Genomic DNA, 24,459 nt, shown 5'->3' on the forward strand with positions numbered 1-24,459 from the left:
GTGTAGTCAGGACTTAGCAGGAGGTCAGTAGGCAGGCGGCAGAGGAGCAAGGTCAGGTCACAGAGCAAAAGGATCAAATACACGGCAAGGCAATATCAGGAATGCTTTCTCTCAGGCTCAAGGCAACATAGATTCGGCAGGGAAGTGAGGAGGGTGGAGGAATATATCAATGAGCCACAGGTGAATTACACTAATGAGCGCACTGGCCCTTGAAATCTTAAAGCTCCAGCACACACGCGCCCTAGGGAGAGGCAGAGGCTGGGGCAGGAGAAGCACCAGGTGAGTGAAGGACTGGGGCTCGAATGCGAGCGAGTCCTGCAATGCGAGTCCCAGCCCCGTCGGCAGCAGCGTGTGCAGCCGGAGTGCATAACATAACGGGATAAGATGTATGATCACAGGGGTCCTGCCGCTGGGGACCCCCATGATCTCGATGTAGCCCCGGCATTCTGTTCCAGGCACTGCCTCTGAGACGGGGGACATGATGTCACTGCCACGCCCCCTAGTGATGTCATGCCACGCCCCCTCCATTCATGTCTATGCGTTTAGGGGATAAGATGTATAAAGCTAGAATACCCCTTTAACTTTCCTTTAGTTAAGTTGAGGATTCTCATTAAATCCTTTTAACACAATATCACAACATGCCGTCAGTACACTAGTGACAGAGTGTCAGGCTGTCAATCTCATGCCATACATCTTAGATTATACTGATTTTAGAGATAAATTATACAAGGACACATCTGTAACACATTTTGAGTATTCCTATGTGACAAAGTTTCACACTACTTTCTCCTGTCTGGAGCTTGTCCCAGGTTTCTCGCTGTCATGTATTACAAGTAGGAGGCAGGGAAGAGCAGAGTGAAGCTGCATCTCATAGGACACACTAGAGAATCTGGATATGAACTTAGCATCCTATGGGCCTACTATATTATTGCATTCCTTACACTGGGTCAGGTCCTCTATCTTCATCCAAGAAAGGACAAAGCAAATATAGAGAGGAGAACTCCAAGTACAATAAGGGGTGAATGAAGGTTACCCCAACCATACAAGCTGCTCCAATTTTAGTCTGGACAAGCTTGTAGACATAATGATCATTACAATAACTGGTTGTTTTATTTGAGGTATTACTGCATATTTAGCTAGACATTCATTTGCCATTCTTTCCCATGCCTGCATATTCTTTCTAATGTCTATTTTGAGTGATATGTTATTTATACTGCCAGCTGTGATATTGAGCAGTGGGACTCTGATGATCCAGTGCCACGTTCGGAACTTCTCAAGAAGGTTGTTGGAATTCAGGGATTGTACTGTCTTTTGACCGAGAAGATTGACAAGGAGTTATTAGATGCTGCAGGTAGGATTTTCCATTATTGCTTTTTCCATGGGAGAGGGTGAAGATTGATGTTATGTATGTTTCAATATTTTTAAGGGCCAGATGAAATTGGTGGTTGGAAAAGTAGATGGGGTGGTTATTATAGTAGATAAGAATATCTGTATTATATAGAACAGTGAAGACAAATTTTAAAACATTAAATTCCTCAGGGTGAGCAGTAAGCTAGGGCTGACTTCTGCCCTATATTAGATATGTGCTCATTAACTCAGCCTATTACATGGCTTGATATTGGGTGGGCAGAGCAGCCCGAACGATCACTGGGTGGTTCATTCAGCCCTTTATTCTGTTACTTGTTGACTACACATGCCCTATTACATAGGACAATGTGCAGCAAACAAACAACGATTATTCAACTTGTCAAAACCCCGAGATCATCTGATGAACAAGTGTTTACAAGCATTTGTAGGATGATAACTACCTCATGTAATAGGGCCTTTAGAGGATCTTATAAAATTTAACATATACAGTAGTGTGAATGTAAAAAATGCTTTTTTAAATATTAAAGGAGTGCTCCAGGGAAGTACATATACAAAAAAGCTCCAAAGCCACTATACTACCTGGATATGTTTCCCGTAAATGAACCTGCTTGAGATGCTTGCTTCCTGTGGCCCCTGTTGTCTTCTCTGACTGCTTGATATTCTTTGCCATCCTTCCCTACTCTTCAGCATGAATACTACATTTCCCGGCAGCCATTGCAGCTCTGCTCTCAATGTTGTCCAGCTCCTCACAGCTCCCTCACTGAGAGCAGTCACCACCCTCCTGTTCTGTGAGCAGAGAGATTCATTGTCTGATTGGCTAAAGCTGCACAAATCTCCCAGCTAAAGGAAGCATGACTCATCAGTGCAGAGCAGAAACCACGTGGTCTGTGTCTCTTAGAAGGGTGGGGCTGCTTACAGAGAGGGACTTGAACAGAGACAGAGTGGATGGCTGGATGACGTATTTTTCTCACTCTCTGCATGAAAATGACAACTGAAAAAGAGTGAACTGCTCTACATAGCTAATGAATGACATTTTGACAATTACATAGGTTGGTGAGAGGGAAAGGATAAGCTATGGGTTTAGTTCCCCAGAGTATCCCATTAATGGAGTACCTACTGATACTAAGATTAAGAAATTTTAAGATTTACCCCTTGTCTTTCCTTTTATAACCACATCTTTCCCTCGGCACTTTACAGATATATGTCTGTTTTTAACCATACAGTAATAGTTTCAGTTGTTTTGTCTATCAAGAAAGAGTGATTGCTTCACTAGGACACTTTTATTAATGTAGTTATGCCAGTTTGTTATAATTAAATAAATAAAAAATGGTGTTTAATCTGAATGTCCTGTTTATTAAGTCAACCGCTATGTTTTCTGCACCTTACACTTTTCATGAATGCTTTTGAAAAAAGAGGCCAAAAAATGCCTTGTGACTTATTTATAAAAGAAGCAAGCAGAAAAGTGGGGGTGAGTGATGTTGAATGTAGATGGTTCCCTTGAAAATCACTGGTACAGGCAGCTGTATCCCTTACTGGTTAGTTGTATATTCTGTATCCACTCTATACGGGTAAGTGTACCACTGAGTACAATTAGAATAGGAGACACGATTGGTGGAATTATCTGTATCTGATCCCTATGAGTTAGTGGTACAACACGCACTTATGAACATTTTCCAATGTCTGTCAATTACTTGAGAAAGCAATGTAATAAAGACCTATGATGCTGAATATTTTCTATTTAAAACATTCATCTATTTAAAAAAAAAATTTAAGTTTTTAAAAAGTTTGCTGTTGGCCCTTTCACAATGTAGCTGCTCCCTTGCTCTTTGATATAGTTTGTCTAACTCAGTAAAAATCTAAATAACCATAACCATAGATACAAGAAGTATAGATTGTGATCAGAATAATCCCTTAAAGCTAACAGTTCAATTGCATAATTCTACAGGTCCAAGCTTGAAAGTTGTCAGCACCATGTCTGTGGGTTTTGACCATTTGTCATTAGAAGAAGTGAAAAAACGGTAAGATTTCAGATTCTAAAAAGCTGTCATAGCACAATGGGTTTTGTGTAACTGCACTATACTAAGAAGTTGTTGTTACATATTAGATCTAATGTAACTGACCACAGCAATGAGATTAATACTGAATATATATTTGTATATGGTTTCTCTTTGACACCTAAAAAATTGCAGCAATTCATATAAACAGGGTTTGTCTTCATTGGACACCTGTTTCAAATGGCAAAAGTGTCACATTTAAAATGTCACCATATGTATGTTTTTACATACTGCTTGGACATCAAACTGAAAACTGTATCCTCGATATGTACACGTTGGTCCTGTTTTTAGATGTGTACATTTCTCAGCTGATCCTTACGTCCCTCATCCCTCTTGTCATCAAACAAGACCTATTGTATGAATCAATTTATTCACGTAAGATTTTTGGTGATTTTTTATTTTCCATGTCACTAAATAAATGCTGACATATTGCAGTGTTAACTCTGGCCACTTAGCCTAATAATATTCTGACACTTCCTGTTCTATAGAGATAATTTTTCAGAAGTCTTCCCAATATCATCAAGGGCAGGACTGCAACAAAAAGTCTGCGTGTATATGTTACGCCGAGCGCTCCGGGTCCCCGCTCCTCCCCGGAGCGCTCGCTTCACTCTCCCCGCGGCAGCGCTCCGGTCACGTCCTCTGACCCGGGGCGCTGCGATTCCGCTGCCAGCCGGGATGCGATTCGCGATGCGGGTAGCGCCCGCTCGCGATGCGCACCCCGGCTCCCCTACCTGACTCGCTCTCCGTCTGTTCTGTCCCGGCGCGCGCGGCCCCGCTCCCTAGGGCGCGCGCGCGCCGGGTCTCTGCGATTTAAAGGGCCACTGCGCCGCTGATTGGCGCAGTGGTTCCAATTAGTGTGTTCACCTGTGCACTTCCCTATATCACCTCACTTCCCCTGCACTCCCTTGCCGGATCTTGTTGCCTTAGTGCCAGTGAAAGCGTTCCTTGTGTGTTCCTTGCCTGTGTTTCCAGACCTTCTGCCGTTGCCCCTGACTACGATCCTTGCTGCCTGCCCCGACCTTCTGCTACGTCCGACCTTGCTTTTGCCTACTCCCTTGTACCGCGCCTATCTTCAGCAGCCAGAGAGGTGAGCCGTTGCTAGTGGATACGACCTGGTCACTACCGCCGCAGCAAGACCATCCCGCTTTGCGGCGGGCTCTGGTGAAAACCAGTAGTGGCTTAGAACCGGTCCACTAGCACGGTCCACGCCAATCCCTCTCTGGCACAGAGGATCCACTACCTGCCAGCCGGCATCGTGACAGTAGATCCGGCCATGGATCCCGCTGAAGTTCCTCTGCCAGTTGTCGCTGACCTCACCACGGTGGTCGCCCAGCAGTCACAACAGATAGCGCAACAAGGCCAACAGCTGTCTCAACTGACCGTTATGCTACAACAGTTACTACCACAGCTTCAGCAGTCATCTCCTCCGCCAGCTCCTGCACCTCCTCCGCAGCGAGTGGCCGCTCCTGGCATACGCTTATCCTTGCCGGATAAATTTGATGGGGACTCTAAGTTTTGCCGTGGCTTTCTTTCCCAATGTTCCCTGCATCTGGAGATGATGTCGGACCTATTTCCCACTGAAAGGTCTAAGGTGGCTTTCGTAGTCAGCCTTCTGTCCGGAAAAGCCCTGTCATGGGCCACACCGCTCTGGGACCGCAATGACCCCGTCACTGCCTCTGTACACTCCTTCTTCTCGGAAATCCGAAGTGTCTTTGAGGAACCTGCCCGAGCCTCTTCTGCTGAGACTGCCCTGTTGAACCTGGTCCAGGGTAATTCTTCCGTTGGCGAGTATGCCGTACAATTCCGTACTCTTGCTTCAGAATTGTCCTGGAATAATGAGGCCCTCTGCGCGACCTTCAAAAAAGGCCTATCCAGCAACATTAAAGATGTTCTGGCCGCACGAGAAATTCCTGCTAATCTACATGAACTTATTCACCTAGCCACTCGCATTGACATGCGTTTTTCCGAAAGGCGTCAGGAACTCCGCCAAGATATGGACTCTGTTCGCACGAGGCGTTTCTTCTCCTCGGCTCCTCTCTCCTCTGGTCCCCTGCAATCTGTTCCTGTGCCTCCCGCCGTGGAGGCTATGCAGGTCGACCGGTCTCGCCTGACACCTCAAGAGAGGACACGACGCCGTATGGAGAACCTCTGCCTGTACTGTGCTAGTACCGAACACTTCCTGAGAGATTGTCCTATCCGTCCACCCCGCCTGGAAAGACGTACGCTGACTCCGCACAAAAGTGAGACAGTCCTTGATGTCTACTCTGCTTCTCCACGTCTTACTGTGCCTGTGCGGATGTCTGCCTCTGCCTTCTCCTTCTCTACAGTGGCCTTCTTGGACTCTGGATCTGCAGGAAATTTTATTTTGGCCTCTCTCGTCAACAGGTTCAACATCCCGGTGACCAGTCTCGCCAGACCCCTCTACATCAATTGTGTAAATAATGAAAGATTGGACTGTACCATACGTTTCCGCACAGAGCCCCTTCTTATGAGCATCGGATCTCATCATGAGAGGATTGAACTTTTGGTCCTCCCCAATTGCACCTCGGAAATTCTCCTTGGACTTCCCTGGCTTCAACTTCATTCCCCTACCCTGGATTGGTCCACTGGGGAGATCAAGAGTTGGGGGTCCTCTTGTTCCAAGAACTGTCTAAAACTGGTTCCCAGTAACCCTTGCCGTAACTCTGTGGTTCCTCCAGTAACCGGTCTCCCTAAGGCCTATATGGACTTCGCGGATGTTTTCTGCAAAAAACAAGCTGAGACTCTACCTCCTCACAGGCCTTATGATTGCCCTATCGACCTTCTCCCGGGCACTACTCCACCCCGGGGCAGAATTTATCCTCTCTCTGCCCCAGAGACTCTTGCCATGTCCGAATACGTCCAGGAGAATCTAAAAAAGGGCTTTATCCGTAAATCCTCCTCTCCTGCCGGAGCCGGATTTTTCTTTGTGTCCAAAAAAGATGGCTCCCTACGTCCTTGCATTGACTACCGCGGTCTTAATAAAATCACGGTTAAGAACCGCTACCCCTTACCCCTCATCTCTGAACTCTTTGATCGCCTCCAAGGTGCCCACATCTTCACTAAATTGGACTTAAGAGGCGCCTATAACCTCATCCGCATCAGAGAGGGGGACGAGTGGAAAACGGCATTTAACACCAGAGATGGACACTTTGAGTATCTGGTCATGCCCTTTGGACTGTGCAACGCCCCTGCCGTCTTTCAAGACTTTGTCAATGAAATTTTTCGTGATCTGTTATACTCCTGTGTTGTTGTATATCTGGACGATATCCTAATTTTTTCTGCCAATCTAGAAGAACACCGCCAGCATGTCCGTATGGTTCTTCAGAGACTTCGTGACAACCAACTCTATGCCAAAATTGAGAAATGTCTGTTTGAATGCCAATCTCTTCCTTTTCTAGGATATTTGGTCTCTGGCCAGGGACTACAGATGGATCCAGACAAACTCTCTGCCGTCTTAGATTGGCCACGCCCCTCCGGACTCCGTGCTATCCAACGCTTTTTGGGGTTCGCCAATTATTACAGGCAATTTATTCCACATTTTTCTACCATTGTGGCTCCTATCGTGGCTTTAACCAAAAAAAATGCTGATCCCAAGTCCTGGCCTCCTCAAGCAGAAGACGCCTTTAAACGACTCAAGTCTGCCTTTTCTTCGGCTCCCGTCCTCTCCAGACCTGACCCTTCCAAACCCTTCCTATTGGAGGTTGATGCCTCCTCAGTGGGAGCTGGAGCTGTTCTTCTACAAAAAAATTCTTCCGGGCATGCTGTCACTTGTGGTTTTTTCTCTAGGACCTTCTCTCCAGCGGAGAGGAACTACTCCATCGGGGATCGAGAGCTTCTAGCCATTAAATTAGCACTTGAGGAATGGAGGCATCTGCTGGAGGGATCAAGTTCTCCTGTTATTATCTACACCGACCACAAGAACCTCTCCTACCTCCAGTCTGCCCAACGGCTGAATCCTCGCCAGGCCCGGTGGTCTCTGTTCTTTGCCCGATTTAATTTTGAGATTCACTTTCGTCCTGCCGATAAGAACATTAGGGCCGATGCTCTCTCTCGTTCCTCGGATGCCTCAGAAGTTGAACTCTCTCCGCAACACATCATTCCACCTGACTGCCTGATCTCCACTTCTCCTGCCTCCATCAGGCAGACTCCTCCAGGAAAGACCTTTGTTTCTCCTCGCCAACGCCTCGGAATCCTCAAATGGGGTCACTCCTCCCATCTCGCAGGTCATGCGGGTATCAAGAAATCTGTGCAACTCATCTCCCGCTTCTATTGGTGGCCGACTCTGGAGACGGATGTTGTGGACTTTGTGCGAGCCTGCACTATCTGTGCCCGGGATAAGACTCCTCGCCAGAAGCCCGCTGGTTTTCTTCATCCTCTGCCTGTCCCCGAACAGCCTTGGTCTCTGATTGGTATGGATTTTATTACTGATTTACCCCCTTCCCGTGGCAACACTGTTATTTGGGTGGTCGTTGATCGATTCTCCAAAATGGCACATTTCATCCCTCTTCCTGGTCTTCCTTCTGCGCCTCAGTTGGCTAAACAATTTTTTGTACACATTTTTCGTCTTCACGGGTTGCCTACGCAGATTGTCTCGGATAGAGGCGTCCAATTCGTGTCTAAATTCTGGAGGGCTCTCTGTAAACAACTCAAGATTAAATTAAATTTTTCTTCTGCATATCATCCCCAGTCCAATGGACAAGTAGAAAGGATTAACCAGATCTTGGGTGATTATTTGCGACATTTTGTTTCCTCCCGCCAGGATGACTGGGCAGATCTCCTCCCATGGGCCGAATTCTCGTATAACTTCAGGGTCTCTGAGTCTTCCTCCAAATCCCCATTTTTCGTGGTGTACGGCCGTCACCCTCTTCCCCCCCTCCCTACTCCCTTGCCCTCTGGTCTGCCCGCTGTGGATGAAATTTCTCGTGACCTTTCCATCATATGGAGAGAGACCCAAAATTCTCTCTTACAGGCTTCATCACGCATGAAGAAGTTCGCGGATAAGAAAAGAAGAGCTCCCCCCGTTTTTTCCCCTGGAGACAAGGTATGGCTCTCCGCTAAATATGTCCGCTTCCGTGTCCCTAGCTACAAGTTGGGACCACGCTATCTTGGTCCTTTCAAAATTTTGTGTCAAATTAATCCTGTCTCTTATAAACTTCTTCTTCCTCCCTCTCTTCGTATCCCTAATGCCTTTCACGTCTCTCTTCTCAAACCACTCATCCTCAACCGTTTTTCTCCCAAATCTGTTCCTCCCACTCCTGTTTCCGGCTCCTCGGACATCTTCTCGGTCAAAGAAATTTTAGCTGCCAAAAAGGTCAGAGGGAAAAATTTTTTTTTAGTGGACTGGGAGGGTTGTGGTCCTGAAGAGAGATCCTGGGAACCTGAGGACAACATCCTAGACAAAAGTCTGCTCCTCAGGTTCTCAGGCTCTAAGAAGAGGGGGAGACCCAAGGGGGGGGGTACTGTTACGCCGAGCGCTCCGGGTCCCCGCTCCTCCCCGGAGCGCTCGCTTCACTCTCCCCGCGGCAGCGCTCCGGTCACGTCCTCTGACCCGGGGCGCTGCGATTCCGCTGCCAGCCGGGATGCGATTCGCGATGCGGGTAGCGCCCGCTCGCGATGCGCACCCCGGCTCCCCTACCTGACTCGCTCTCCGTCTGTTCTGTCCCGGCGCGCGCGGCCCCGCTCCCTAGGGCGCGCGCGCGCCGGGTCTCTGCGATTTAAAGGGCCACTGCGCCGCTGATTGGCGCAGTGGTTCCAATTAGTGTGTTCACCTGTGCACTTCCCTATATCACCTCACTTCCCCTGCACTCCCTTGCCGGATCTTGTTGCCTTAGTGCCAGTGAAAGCGTTCCTTGTGTGTTCCTTGCCTGTGTTTCCAGACCTTCTGCCGTTGCCCCTGACTACGATCCTTGCTGCCTGCCCCGACCTTCTGCTACGTCCGACCTTGCTTTTGCCTACTCCCTTGTACCGCGCCTATCTTCAGCAGCCAGAGAGGTGAGCCGTTGCTAGTGGATACGACCTGGTCACTACCGCCGCAGCAAGACCATCCCGCTTTGCGGCGGGCTCTGGTGAAAACCAGTAGTGGCTTAGAACCGGTCCACTAGCACGGTCCACGCCAATCCCTCTCTGGCACAGAGGATCCACTACCTGCCAGCCGGCATCGTGACAGTATATACATATAGAAGTCAACGAGTCCGCTCCTGATCACACATTTTGACATTGCAGTCCATCTCTACTGTTAGACTGGCATTCTACTGAGGATTTTCAAGTAAAAACGCTGTAAAAAACGCCCATTTTGCCGCACGTGTCCAGATGTTAGCTGCAAGTCAATAGTAAACTGCAAAATGCTAGATCCATTTGGCGTTTTTCAGTTTGCCGTTTTTTTTTTTTTTTATCCTTTGGGCGTTTTTCAGCTATATTGGGCTCAGAGGCTGGTTTTCAATAATGCCCTACAAATCCTAGTTTGGCGTTTTTTGCACAGAAATCGTGGTGTTTTCCTCCCATAGAAGTCTATGGGAGAGCAAAAATGCCAAGAAAAACGCCATGTTGGTTTTAACTTTGGCGTTTTGCCGGCAGTTTTTATTCTTTTTTGGACTTTAGCGATCAAAAAAAGTGATGGAGATACCTTTTTTAATAAAATTTCGTAGGGTATCATTATAAAATTATAATAAAAAAGATACAGTAGTGATGGAAAAAATTGTATTTCACAAAATTTATCTTTTTTATAACGAAAATTTTATACAGGGATCAATTTATATTTGCGGGAAGGGCATTCAAAATATAGCCAACAATAATAAAAATGTAGTGTGTGCGTGTTTCACTTTAAAAAAAAAATGTTTTAGGTAGTACTACTACTCACAGCATGGAACACACTGTTCCATGATGGGAGTAGTAGTACCTGTACTACTTTACAGATCGCCCCGGGTCTGTTGCGATCCTTCTGTGTAATTTATAGATGCAGCCGCTGCTCTTCTATGGTCCCCTGCACTGCCGTATATATAAACCTATTCATATTTCCCACAGAGAGCTGTGATTGGCCAGATGGTCCAGCCAATCACAACTCTCTGTGGGAAAAATGAATAGGTGTATATATATCAGTGCAGGGGTCCATAGAAGAGCATCAATTGGTGCATAAAAACATACATATGTGACTGACAAAACGGGGGCCGCTGTGTTTTTAAAGGGAACCTTACAGACAGAACATGCTGCAGTTGCTGAGGGCAGCACAATATAGACAAGCATGCCGTTTCCAGTGGTCTGTCGCTTCTGCAAGTATGTACAGTAGTATAATCAAACTTAAATATGGCACTGGGAGTCCAGCATATTTATTAGGCACCGCTCCCCTGCCCATCTGCTGATGACTGACAGGCTTCACTCTATGTACAGTGAATGGGAGAATCCGGATGAATACGTCAGATTCATCACTTGCCGCACTGGGCGCATACTGCGGACTTCAACATGTACTATGTATCTGCATATGAAAGACCGGTGGAAACAGCATGTCCACAACCGTACCATGCTACCATGCGGACATGCTGTCTCCACCGGTCTGTCATAAGCAGATACATAGTACATGTTGAAATCTGCAGTATGCGCCAAGTGCGGCAAGTGATGAATCTGACATATTCAGCCGGATTCTTCCATTCACTGTACATAGAGTGAAGCCTGTCAGTCATCAGCAGATGGGCAGGGGAGTGGTGCCTAATAAATATGCTGGACTCCCAGTGCTGTATGTAAATTTGACTAAACTACTGTACATACTTGCAGAAACGACAGACCGCTGGAAATTGCATGCCTGTCTATATTGTGCTGCCCTCAGCAACAGCAGTATGTTCTGTCTGTTTAAAAACACAGTGGCCCCTGTTTTGTCATTTAACAGGAAGATAACAGCGGGTGTCAGGAGTGATCTGTCTATTAATGCAGGTACTACAACTCCCAGCATGGAGCAGAGTGAGCTCCATGTTGGGAGTAGTAGTACCTGTAGTTAAGGACAGATCACAGCGGATGTCACTCCTGACTCCCGATGCGATCGCCCTATCTATTGCAGAGATGTGGAGCAGCTTTCTCCTGCTCTCCGCATTTTTGCACTATACTCCGGCCAGTGATATGAATAAAACATCGCTCATTCATATTTCCCACTGAGAGCTGTGATTGGCTGCAACCATCTGACCAATCCACACTTTGGGAGGAAAATATGAATGAGTGATGTTCTATTCACATCACTGGCCAGAGTACAGTGCAGAGACGTGAACGCTGTATAGAGCCGCTCCGCATCTCTGCTATATTATGGACAATCGCATCAGGTGTGAGGAGTAACACCCGGGGCGATCTGTCTATTAGTACAGCTACTACTAATCCCTTCATGGAACTGTCTGGTCCATGCTGGGAGTAGTGGTACTACCTAAAAAATGTAAAAAAAAAAAAAAAAAAGGGGGGGGGGGGGAAATGGGGAAAAAAAAGGGGGGGGGGAAATGAAACACACACTTTATTAAAAATGTATTACAGTTTCGTTATAAAAAAGAAAAAATGAATTAAATACATTTTATTCCATCCCTACTGCATCTTTTTTTTTTTTTTTGGTACCCAACAAATTTTGAAAAAAATAAAACAGTGGCGTTTTTTCTGGCGTTTTTAAGCCTAAAAAAACGTAGTGCAAAAACCTCAGTGGAATCCTAGCTTTAGTAAATCAGGGCCATAGTTTAAAAAATGTTAGTGCATTTTTTTCTTTTTTGATATGTAGGCTTTGGATTTATTTCTATTCTCGGTTATAGAAAACTGTATGTAAGAAAAACATCTAATAAGAGCAGAGGTTTAGCTAACACATATGTAAAATTGTTTCAGTTATTTTTCTATGAGGAAACACAGAAATATTTTAACCAATTTAGGCTGGGTTCCCATTACGTTTTCCCCCATACAAAATGAGCCGACCGGACCGAACGTTTCACTCCGGCCGGCTCATTGAAATGAATTACATACGGGAGCGCATAGAAAGGAATACGGGAGCGCAAGTTTTTAGCTCTCCCCTGCCGTATGCGCTCCCGTATGCCTTTCTATGCGCTCCCGTATGTAATTCATTTCAATGAGCCGACCGCAGTGAAATGTTCGGTCCGGTTGGCTCATTTTTGCCCCGTATGTGCTTTTTCCCCGCACCTAAAACCGTGGTCGGGGCAAAAATGAGCTGACCGGACCAAACTTTTCACTGCGGTCGGCTCATTGAAATGAATTACATACGGAAGCGCATAGAAAGGCATACGGGAGCGCGAGGTTTTAGCTCTCCCCTGCCGTATGGGCTCCTGTATGGGGGAAAACGTAATGGGAACCCAGCCTAACATATGTTTCTATGTCAGAAAAGTCATGTTCACTGCCTTCCTGAATTCCTTACCTATGTAGTTATGCAGCTAATGGTTTACAAAAATATTTAGGGTAGGGTCACACATGCTGTATATTGTTGCATATTTTGCTGCGTATTTATTTGTTGCGTATTTTCCTATCCATTGATGTCACTGGGTAGAACAATCCCCTGCAGAAAATATGCCCTGAATGTGTTTTTTGAATCCTCCCACAAATTTCAGATTTTACTCAATCTATCTGCAATTCTCCAATGCAACATACTAGCATAAAATAGAATGTACTGCTTTTGTTGCCACTGAAGGCATTTTTTTACCCTATTGGAAAATTTTACTCCAAGATAGTTGTCTGTGGCTTTTCTATTGTTTTTAATGTAAAATATTTTGCTTTCTAGAAACATTCGAGTTGGATTTACCCCTGATGTTTTAACAGAAGCTGTGGCTGAGCTTACAGTGGCTCTCCTGCTAGCAACATCTCGAAGACTAATAGAGGCTGTGGATGAAGCAAGAAGGTCATATAAACCGGCTTATATAGAGGGCACCAAAAGTGGTCATAGTGTTGTCTCCAACTCCATTCATGACACTATGACTCCCCTAGTTAATAGATTACATAATCTTGCAAAGTGATATATACCAAGCATATTTTAAACTTGTTTATAAAGTCTATTTCCATCCAGTTTTAGGTGCACTACTGTGCAAAAAAGGTGATAAACATTATATATGAATATATTTTATCATAACTAATAATATTTACTAGTGAGATGCCTCAATTATGTTCTTAGCAGGGTTATATCAAATCCCAAAAACATATTATACAATAGTTCTATCACTTAAAGGGCAATAAGTTCTATCACTTAAGAGCCATGAATTGAAGTGCGCTATTGCACACCTCTCCGAACTGGATCTCCTGATCAAGGAGTCCCTAGAAAGGGTTAATTCAGATGATAAAATGTTTCCAAATCAACTGGTGCCACAAAACTATAATAGTATTCTAAATTACGTTTATTTAAAAATCTTAAGCCTTTTAGTACTTATCAGCTGCTGTATGCTCCAAAGGATATTGTGCAGTTATTTCTAGTCTGATGACAGTGCTCTCTCCTGCCACCTCTGTCTGAATCAGGAACTGTCCAGAGCAAAAGCAAATTCCCTTTGCAAACTTCTCTTGCTCTGGACAGTTCTGTACTGTGGTCAGGCTGGAAAGAACTACACAACTTCCTCTGAAGCATACAGCAGCTGAAGGATTAACATTTTTAAATGAACATAATTTAGAATACTGTATAGTTTTCTGGCACCAGTTGATTTGGAAATGTTTTTTCCTCTGCATTACCCCATTGTTAACTTGTATAGTTCTTATTTTTAAGCTAGGGCTACACAATGAGCATAGCTCACGATGACATTATTTAAAATTTTACATACTTTACATAAAATATATATTGTCCATTATGTCAAAAGCAGAGCAAACCTTATTCGTTAAAGTGTTCCTGTCAGTTTCCACAAAAAAAATGTATTGGTTACTCAGTACCTAATCCTGACCATGTACATGTCATTTGTATGCCTCTATCACCTATATTGATTATATAAAAAATATTTTCATTAGCTCACAGTGTTAGAAATCCTCTCAGGGAAAGGGGACTTTTCCCTCCTTTGTGGTGGTGGGAGGTGATTGGTCTGCTCATGCAGCCTTGTCCATGAGTCATCTCTTGTCCATGACTCATGGAAAAGCCTGATGCTGCTTTTTCTTTATCAAATATTCAAAAATTTGTAAACAACCATATTACAAAAGGTCTTTAATTTTCATAAGTAACAACATATAAAACGTTTTTGGATTTGACACTGCCCATTTAAACACTGCAGGACATTGGCAGATGTCTTGTTTTAACAACAATGTACAATGAAACCTCCAATTTCTATGGCTGGTCTCATGACATTACATATTAAAGAAATATATATTTAATTACAAAATTCTATCACCTTTATACCAGATGTTTCAGGTTAACAAATGGGCACTACACTTTCAACAACGTTTGCCAAAATCAATAGTACAAGTGGCTGTTAAAAACTTGATATAGCTCATCAGAGAAAAATGCATCTTTCTTCGCTTATCAGGCTATTTTACAGCTCCTCCCACCCCTATACCATATAGGTAGGTAAAATAATAATCTCCACCTGGCCAGCAAATAGCCTGGCTGCATAGAAATAGTGTATCCAGGTCATTCTCTCTGGGCCTCTGTAATCAAAAGGCTTAACACATGTTATATGTAAAAGTATAAGAAACAAGGCATCATGTATATCCCACCAGTTTCTGTTGAATTCCCAATGCAAAGATGTGTTTTGTATAGGACCAAGTAACCAAGGCAAAACAAATTTTTGCTAGAATTGCTGCTGTGGTCATGTAGCCCCAGATAAAACAACAGCACAGTGTTATCAGAATTGGCATGGAAACTGCACTGAATGTAAAAGGAAAGTAAATAATTCAAAGTTTAAAGTGGTTTTACTGTCTCACTAAATCCCATTTGTAATTTTACTTAGTGGTGGATGGGGAACATGGAAACCACTTTGGATGTGTGGGAGTGGACTCTCCAAAAGTACTGTTGGAATCCTTGGGTTAGGACGAATCGGTGAGTAATATGCAAAGTAAATAGTTTGCTGACAATCTTTAAACAACTGTAAGGATTTCTCCTTAGGGATAGCTCTGTGATCTTCCTTGACACCGTCACAAGACACGTTTCCACTTCAATCAGCAGGCAAACAACAGTCCGGCCCCTCGCCAGCTTTATCAGACAGGTTGCAGGATAAATAAAAAGGAACATAAGACAGGAACAAACAAAACCCTAGACCCTCTAGTCACTAACTAAACAATCCAGTGTGCCCTGACTATCAACTGGTGGGCTTTTCCCGGCCAGTTAAACTTATGCCTCCTGCAACCTTCTACTCACTGTTTACACACAGCGTTTGCAATCTCTTGCTGTGTGTCTCGTCCACACTTGGGGCCACTCACAGCTCGGGCTGTGTGTTCCTCACCAGGACCTTTGCCTCCCCCCTACAGCCACTTTGCTGTCTTCTGGGGAGAGCACAGACCACACTGTCTGACTTTCTTTTAAACACACTTCCCCTCCCTGCTACCTCATTAATTGAAATACCAATATGAAAGGAAAAAAACTGTAGCAGACTACTGTGACAATTAATGACAACTTTATTTGTTAAAATAAGGAGACATGATGAAAAACACATGTAAACAAAGAGGAATGGCAGCTGAAACAAAGGTCCTCTCCTGAATAAAGTGCATGCTAACTGCTACACTGGCAAGTGCCACATATTATGCTGCTATATCATGAGGTAGGTATACACAGGTTGCACACATTATATAGTATATATGCACCAGTGCATATGGATCTAAACAATACTATACAAAAATGCAAGTAGAAATTAGGTAATAAATAACCTATTAGAAAGTGCATAAAGTAACAAGGTGCAAACAGCTGAGATACCCACACATACAATGTAAAATAGCGCATCCAACCACCGCTTCGGACACAAGTTCTTCTTCCGGGAGATATATTATATAATGTGGGCAACCTGTGTATACCTACCTCATGATATAGCAGCATAATATGTGGCACTTGCCAGTGTAGCAGTTAGCATGGACTTTATTCAGGAAATCTGTCATCAATGTCACCTGTATTGATCTGTCTGTCCGGACAGATAGTGCAGGTGACACTGATAACAACCATACTTACCTGATCCCGTTTTGTGCTCCCGTTCTCCCATTATCTTCCTCAGTATCTCTCGTTCCGGAGCCAACTTGGAGCATGGATGGAGCTTCCTGATGTGATTGCTGCTGTTTGCTAGCAGCAGGACCCAGCAGAGAAGCAGCAACAGCAGTGACGTCAGCAAGCTTTACCCATGCTCCGAGTCGGCCCTGAATGGAAGATAAAGATAGCGAGAGAACTACAGCACAAAATGGGATCAGATATGTATGGTTGTCATCAGTGTCACCTGCACTACCTATATGTTTCTCACAGGTTAGTACAGGTGACACTGATGACAGACACTGATTCCAAGCTTATTGGAATTAACATAAAACTTTATGGACTTTATGGTCTATTCAGATATATTTTAAAGCTATTTCATGTATAATAGCAGTGATTAGGGAACCCCTGAAAAATGTTTCCTATCTTTGGAAACCACTACATCCATTCCTAACTGAAGAGTTTAGGGTAGTATAAATCATTCTATCATTTTTAGATTTTCTGACTTGCTTTAGCTGTTATATGAGATAGTAACATTGTTTTGCTTTACTGTGTATTTCTTAAAGGTGAATCTATTGTGAGCCGTCTGAAACCATTCGGTGTCAGTAAATTCATATACAATGACATTGCACCTAGACATGAATTAGCACAAAAGATCTCAGCGGAATATGGTAAGAGAGGCTTCTAGTGTAATAATACTATGCTTTTACAAGTCGGATGTCTTTTTCACAGCAGTGGGCTTAGACTGAGCATTAGTACTGAATTGTTTTTGTGTATAGTGGTTTATGTACTATATACTTTGTTAATAAAATGAATAATTCCGCTGTCAGGTCCACCAGCTATGATAGACAGATCTTTTTGTATATGCAAATAGGTTGAGATCTGTTATTAAATGACCATCCTACAACCCATTGTCTTAAAGCCCAAATGTTTATGTGTTCTCAATGGAGAGGAGGAGTAAGCTGCTGTCAGACTGCTCTGGCGGTGGCTTATCTCTCTGAGAACAAAAGTGTCTGGCAGATGGAATCTAACATGTCCAACTCTTGCTAACAAATGGTTGGGGCCCTTCAGTAGGCTTTTATACACTTTAGACAGTCAACAGGTCCTGCTAAAGTTTGGAGATTAAAGGGGTACTCCGGTGGAATTATTATTATTTTTTAAATCAACTGGTGCCAGAAAGTTAAACAGATTTGTAAATTACTTCTAATAAAAAAACATAATCCTTCCAGTACTTATTAGCTGCTGAATACTATAGAGGAAATTCTTTTCTTTTTGGACATCTCGAGCACAGTGCTCTCTGCTGACATCTATGTCCATTTTAAGAACTGTCCAGAGTAGGAGAAAATCCCCATAGGAAACATATGCTGCTCTGGACAGTTCCTAAAATGGACAGAGATGTCAGCAGGGAGCACTGTGCTCATGATGTCAGAAGAGAGCACTGTGTTCCAAAAAGAAAATAATTTCCTCTGTATTATTCAGCAGCTAATAAGTTCTTAAGATTTTTTAATAGAAGTAATTTACAAATCTGTTTAACTTTCTGGCACCAGTTGATTAAAAAAAATAAAATAAAAAAAGTTTTACACCGGAGTACCCCTTTAACCCCTTAAGGACAATGGACGTACTCCTACGCCCCCGTTTCCGAGTCCTTAAGGACCGAGGACATAGGAGTACGTCCTGCCCATTCCTGGCCCCCCGCCGCTAGCCGGAGGGGAGCCGGTGCCCGATGCCTGCTGAAATCATTCAGCAGGCATCGCGGCGTATCGCCCAGGGGGGTCATGATGACCCCCCATGTCGGCGATGGCCGCAGATCGCTGGACAATTCAGCCCAGCAATCTGCGGCGATTCCGGGTCAATTGGGTCTCCAGTGACCCGGTGACCCGGAATTACTGGCTGATAGGGGCCGTCTCTGACGGCCCCGAACAGCCATAGCCAGCAGGGGTGAGGTGGCACTGGTGCCACCTCACGATCGCCCTGATTCGTCGGCCGGTTTACCGGCCGACCAATCAGAGCACCTGCTGCGGGTGTCACTCCCGCAACCCGCTCCGCCCCTCTTCTGGAGGACGTGAGCGGGTGCGGGAAGAAGACCCCGGGAGCTTGGGACCCCGATCCCCGGCGTCAATGTTGGGATCGGGGCCCCAGGAGCAGCGGCGGCGGCGAGGGACTGACCTGTGTCCCGGAGCAGCAGTAGGAGGTGAGTGACAGCCTCCTGCTGTTGCTTAGCAACAGCTCACAGCATGCAAAAAGGGCATGCTGGGAGCTATAGTTATGCAACAGCAGGAGGCAGACCACCACAACTCCCAGCATTCCCTTATGGGCATGCTGGGACTGGAAAAGTGGTGTTTCACAACCAGTGTGCCTCCAGCTGTTGCAAAACTACAACTCCCAGCATGCACTGATAGACCGTACATGCTGGGAGTTGTAGTTTTGCAACAGCTGGATGTTTCTCCCCCCCCAATGGAGAAATTGTGTTACAAATTTTGGGGGGTATTTTCTGCTATTACCCTTTTTAAAAATGTAAAATTTTTGGGAAAACAAGCATTTTAGGTAAAAAAAAACAAAGTTGTGAAACACCTGTGGGGTATAAAGGTTCACTTAACCCCTTGTTACGTTCCCCAAGGGGTCTAGTTTCCAAAATGGTATGCCATGTGTTTTTTTTTTGCGGTTCTGGCACCATAGGGGCTTCCTAAATGCGGCATGCCCCCAGAGCAAAATTTGCTTTCAAAAAGCCAAATGTGACTCCTTCTCTTCTGAGACCTGTAGTGCGCCAGCAGAGCACTTTTCACCCCCATATTGGGTGTTTTCTGAATCGGGAGAAATTGGGCTTCAAATTTTGGGGGGTATTTTCTGCTATTACCCTTTTTAAAAATGTAAACATTTTGGGAAACCAAGCATTTTAGGTAAAAAAATAAAAAATTTTTTTTACATATGCAAAAGTCGTGAAATACCTGTAGGGTATTAAGGTTCACATTACCCCTTGTTATGTTCCCCGAGGGGTCTAATTTCCAAAATGGTATGCCATGTGTTTTTTTTTCTGTTCTGGCACCATAGGGGCTTCCTAAATGCGGCATGCCCCCAGAGCAAAAATAGCTTTCAAAAAGCCAAATTTCTCTTCTGAGACCTGTAGTGCGCCAGCAGAGCAATTTTCACCCCCATATGGGGTGTTTTCTGAATCGGAAGAAATTTGGCTTCAAATTTTGGAGGGTATTTTCTGCTATTACCCTTTTTAAAAATGTTAAATTTTTGGGAAACCAAGCATTTTAGGTAAAAAAATGTTTTTTTTTTTTACATATGCAAAAGTCGTGAATCACCTGTGGGGTATTAAGGTTGACTTTACTCCTTGTTACGTTCCCCGAGGGGTCTAGTTTCCAAAATGGTATGCCATGTGTTTTTTTTTTGCTGTTCTGGCACCATAGGGGTTACCTAAAGGTGACATGCCCCCCAAAAACCATTTGTCGCTCCTTCCCTTCTGAGCCCTCTACTGCGCCCGCTGAACAATTAACAGACATATGAGGTATGTCCTTACTCGAGAGAAATTGGGTTTCAAATATAAGTAAAAATGTTCTCCTTTTTACCCCTTGCAAAAATTCAAAAATTGGGTCTACAAGAACATGCGAGTGTAAAAAATTAAGATTTTGAATTTTCTCCTTCACTTTGCTGCTATTCCTGTGAAAAACCTAAAGGGTTAAAACACTTACTGAATGTCATTTTGAATACTTTGGGGGGTGCATTTTTTATAATGGGGTCATTTGTGGGGTATTTCTAAGATGAAGACCCTTCAAATTCACTTCAAAACTAAACTGGTCCCTGAAAAATAGTGAGTTTGAAAGTTTTGTGAAAAATTTCAAAATTGCTGCTGAACTTTGAAGCCCTCTGGTGTCTTCCAAAAGTAAAAACTCATCAATTTTATGATGCAAACATAAAGTAGACATATTGTATATGTGATCCAAAACATTTTTTATTTTGAATATCCATTTTCCTTACAAGTAGAGAGCTTCAAAGTTAGAAAAATGCTAAATTTTCATTTTTTTCATCAAATTTTGGGATTTTTCCCCAAGAAAGGATGCAAGTTACCATAAAAATTTACCACTATGTTAAAGTAGAATATGTCACGAAAAAACACTTGGAATCAGAATGATAACTAAAAGCATTCCAGAGTTATTAATGTTTAAAGTGACAGTGGTCAGATTTGCAAAAAACGCTCTGGTCCTTAAGGTGTAAAATGGCCTGGTCCTTAAGGGGATAAAGGGGTTATCCAGGAAAAATTTTTTTTTTATATATATATATATATATATCAACTGGCTCACGAAAGTTAAACAGATTTGTAAATTACTTCTATTAAAAAATCTTAATCCTTTCAGTACTTATGAGCTTCTGAAGTTAAGGTTGTTATTTTCTGTCTAAGTGCTCTCTGATGACACGTGTCTCGGGAAAGGCCCAGTTTAGAAGAGGTTTGCTATGGGGATTTGCTTCTAAACTGGGCGTTTCCTGAGACACGTGTCATCAGAGAGATCTTAGACAGAAAAGAACAACCTTAACTTCAGAAGCTCATAAGTACTGAAAGGATTAAGGATTTTTAATAGAAGTAATTTACAAATCTGTTTAACTTTCTGGAGCCAGTTGATATATAAAAAAAGTTTTTTCCTGGATAACCCCTTTAACCCCTTAAGGACAATGGACGTACTCCTACGCCCCCGTTTCCGAGTCCTTAAGGACCGAGGACGTAGGAGTACGTCCTGTCCTTTCCTGGCCCCCTGCCGCTAGCCGGAGGGGAGCCGGTGCCCGATGCCTGCTGAAATCGTTCAGCAGGCATCGCGGCATATCGCCCAGGGGGGTCATTATGCCCCCCCATGTCGCCGATGGCCGCAGATCGCTGGACAATTCAGTCCAGCGATCTGCGGCGATTCCGGGTCAATCGGGTCTCCAGTGACCCGATGACCCGGAATTACTGGCTGATCGGGGCCGTCAGAGACGGCCCCGAACAGCCAGAGCCTGCAGGGGTGAGGTGGCACTGGTGCCACCTCACGATCGCCCTGATTCGGCGGCCGGATTCCCGGACGACCAATCAGGGCGCCTGCTGCGGGTGTCACTCCCGCACCCGCTCCGCCCCTCTTCCGGAGGACGTGAGCGGGTGCGGGACGTGCACCCCTGGTGCTGGGGACCCCTATCCCCGGCGTTAATGTTGGGATCGGGGCCCCAGGAGCGACAACGGCGGCGGCGGCGGGACTGACCTCATGCGGCGATCAAGCAGCAGCAGGAAGTGAGTGACAGCCTCCTGCTGTTGCTTAGCAACAGCTCCCAGCATGCAAAAAGGGCATGCTGGGAGCTGTAGTTATGCAACAGGAGGAGGCAGACTACCACAACTCCCAGCATGCACTTATGGGCATGCTGGGACTTATGGTTTTGCAACAGCTGGAGGCACATTCTTTCTATGGAAAAGTGTACCTTCAGCTGTTGTGTAACTACAACTCCCAGCTTGCACAAACAGCTTAAGTGCATGCTGGGAGTTGTAGTGGTGCATCTGCTGGTTGCATAACTACAACTCCCAGCATGCCCGTTGGCTGTCGGTGACTGCTGAGAGTTGTAGTTTTGCAACAGCTGAAGGCACACTGAGTTAAGTAGCAAACCAGTGTGTCTCCAGCTGTTGCATAACTACAATCCCCAGCATCCCCAGCCAAAGTAGTATGCCTCCCGCTGTTGCATAACTACAACACCCAGCATGCCCTTCCGCTGTCCGTACATGCTGGGGGTTGTAGCTTTTGCAACAGCTGAAGGCACACTGGTTGCAAAACACTGAGTTTGTTGCCAAACTCGGTGTTTCACAACCTGTGTGTCTCCAGCTGTTGCAAAACTACAACTCCCTAAAAACACTACACTACACTAACACACAATAAAATAAAAAGTAAAAAAACACTACATATACACATACCCCTACAATGAAAATGAAAAACGTCTGGTACGCCACCGTTTCCAAAACGGAGCCTCCAGCTGTTGCAAAACTACAACTCCCAGCATGCACTTATAGACCCTACATGCTGGGAGTTGTAGTTTTGCAACAGCTGGATGTTCCCCCCCCCCCCCCCAATGTGAACGTACAGGGTACACTCACATGGGCGGAGGATTACAGTAAATATCCGGCTGCAAGTTTGAGCTGAGGCAAATTTTCTGCCGCTGCTCAAACTGCCAGCGAGAAACTACTGTGAACCCCCGCCCGTGCGACTGTACCCTAAAAACACTACACTACACTAACACAAAATAAAATAAAAAGTAAAAAACACTACGTATACACATACCCCTACACAGCCCCCCTCCCCAATAAAAATGAAAAACGTCTGGTACGCCACTGTTTCCAAAACGGAGCCTCCAGCTGTTGCAAAACAACTACTCCCAGTATTACCAGACAGCCACTGACTGTCCAGGCATGCTGGGACTTTTAAAACAGCTGGAGGCACCCTATTTGGGAATCACTGGCGTAGAATACCCCTATGTCCACCCCTATGCAAGTCCCTAATTCAGGCCTCAAATGCGCATGGCGCTCTCACTTTGGAGCCCTGTCGTATTTCAAGGCAACAGTTTAGGGTCACATATGGGGTATCGCCGTACTCTGGAGAAATTGTGTTACAAATTATGGGGGGTATTTTCTGCTATTACCCTTTTTAAAAATCTAAAATTTTTGGGAAACTAACATTTTAGGTAAAAATTTTTTTTTTTTTTTTACATATGCAAAAGTTGTGAATCACCTGTGGCGTATTAAGGTTCACATTACCCCTTGTTACGTTCCCCGAGGGGTCTAGTTTCCAAAATGGTATGCCATGTGTTTTTTTTTTTGCTGTCCTGGCACCATAGGGGCTTCCTAAATGCGGCATGCCCCCAGAGCAAAATTTGCTTTCAAAAAGCCAAATGTGACTCCTTCTCTTCTGAGACCTGTAGTGCGCCAGCAGAGCACTTTTCACCCCCATATGGGGTGTTTTCTGAATCGGGAGAAATTGGGCTTCAAATTTTGGGGGGTGTTTTCTGCTATTACCCTTTTTAAAAATGTAAAAATTTTGGGAAACCAAGCATTTTAGGTAAAAAAACATTTTTTTTTTAACATATGCAAAAGTCGTGAAACACCTGTAGGGTATTAAGGTTCACTTTACCCCTTTTTAAGTTCCCCGAGGGGTCTGGTTTCCAAAATGGTATGCCATGTGTTTTTTTTTGCGGTTCTGGCACCATAGGGGCTTCCTAAATGCGGCATGCCCCCAGAGCAAAATTTGCTTTCAAAAAGCCAAATGTGACTCCTTCTCTTCTGAGACCTGTAGTGCGCCAGCAGAGCACTTTTCACCCCCATATGGGGTGTTTTCTGAATCGGGAGAAATTGGGCTTCAAATTTTGGGGGGTATTTTCTGCTATTATCCTTTTTAAAAATTTAACATTTTTGGGAAACCAAGCATTTTAGGTAAAACATTTTTTTTTTTTTTACATATGCAAAAGTCATGAATCACCTGTGGGGTATTAAGGTTCACTTTACCCCTTGTTACGTTCCCTGAGGGGTCTAGTTTCCAAAATGGTATGCCATGTGTTTTTTTTTTGCTGTTCTGGCACCATATGGGCTTCCTAAAGGTGACATGCCCCCCAAAAACTATTTGACGCTCGTTCCCTTCTGAGCCCTCTACTGCACCCACTGAACAATTAACATAGACATATGAGGTATGTGCTTACTCGAGAGAAATTGGGTTTCAAATACAAGTAAAAATTTTCTCCTTTTTACCCCTTGCAAAAATTCAAAAATTGGGTCTACAAGAACATGCGAGTGTAAAAAATGAAGATTGTGAATTTTCTCCTTCACTTTTCTGCTATTCCTGTGAAACACCTAAAGGGTTAAAACACTTATTGAATGTCATTTTGAATACTTTGGGGGGTGCAGTTTTTATAATGGGGTCATTT

The 24,459-nt window shown here is 44.4% G+C and overlaps 1 protein-coding gene across 1 annotated transcript in view; it reads left to right on the forward strand.

Annotated features, from left to right (window-relative positions):
- Positions 1-24,459, forward strand: part of LOC130272245 (glyoxylate reductase/hydroxypyruvate reductase-like) — a 39,481-nt gene that overhangs the window by 3,428 nt on the left and 11,594 nt on the right. The window contains exons 2-6 of the mRNA XM_056518302.1: positions 1,221-1,351; positions 3,314-3,386; positions 13,183-13,299; positions 15,317-15,405; positions 17,103-17,207. Of these exons, the coding sequence (XP_056374277.1) occupies positions 1,221-1,351; positions 3,314-3,386; positions 13,183-13,299; positions 15,317-15,405; positions 17,103-17,207 (515 nt within the window). The remainder of the gene's footprint in view (positions 1-1,220; positions 1,352-3,313; positions 3,387-13,182; positions 13,300-15,316; positions 15,406-17,102; positions 17,208-24,459) is intronic.

Source organism: Hyla sarda, chromosome 1 (genome assembly GCF_029499605.1).
Source record: "Hyla sarda isolate aHylSar1 chromosome 1, aHylSar1.hap1, whole genome shotgun sequence".
Taxonomy (NCBI): Eukaryota; Metazoa; Chordata; class Amphibia; order Anura; family Hylidae; genus Hyla; species Hyla sarda.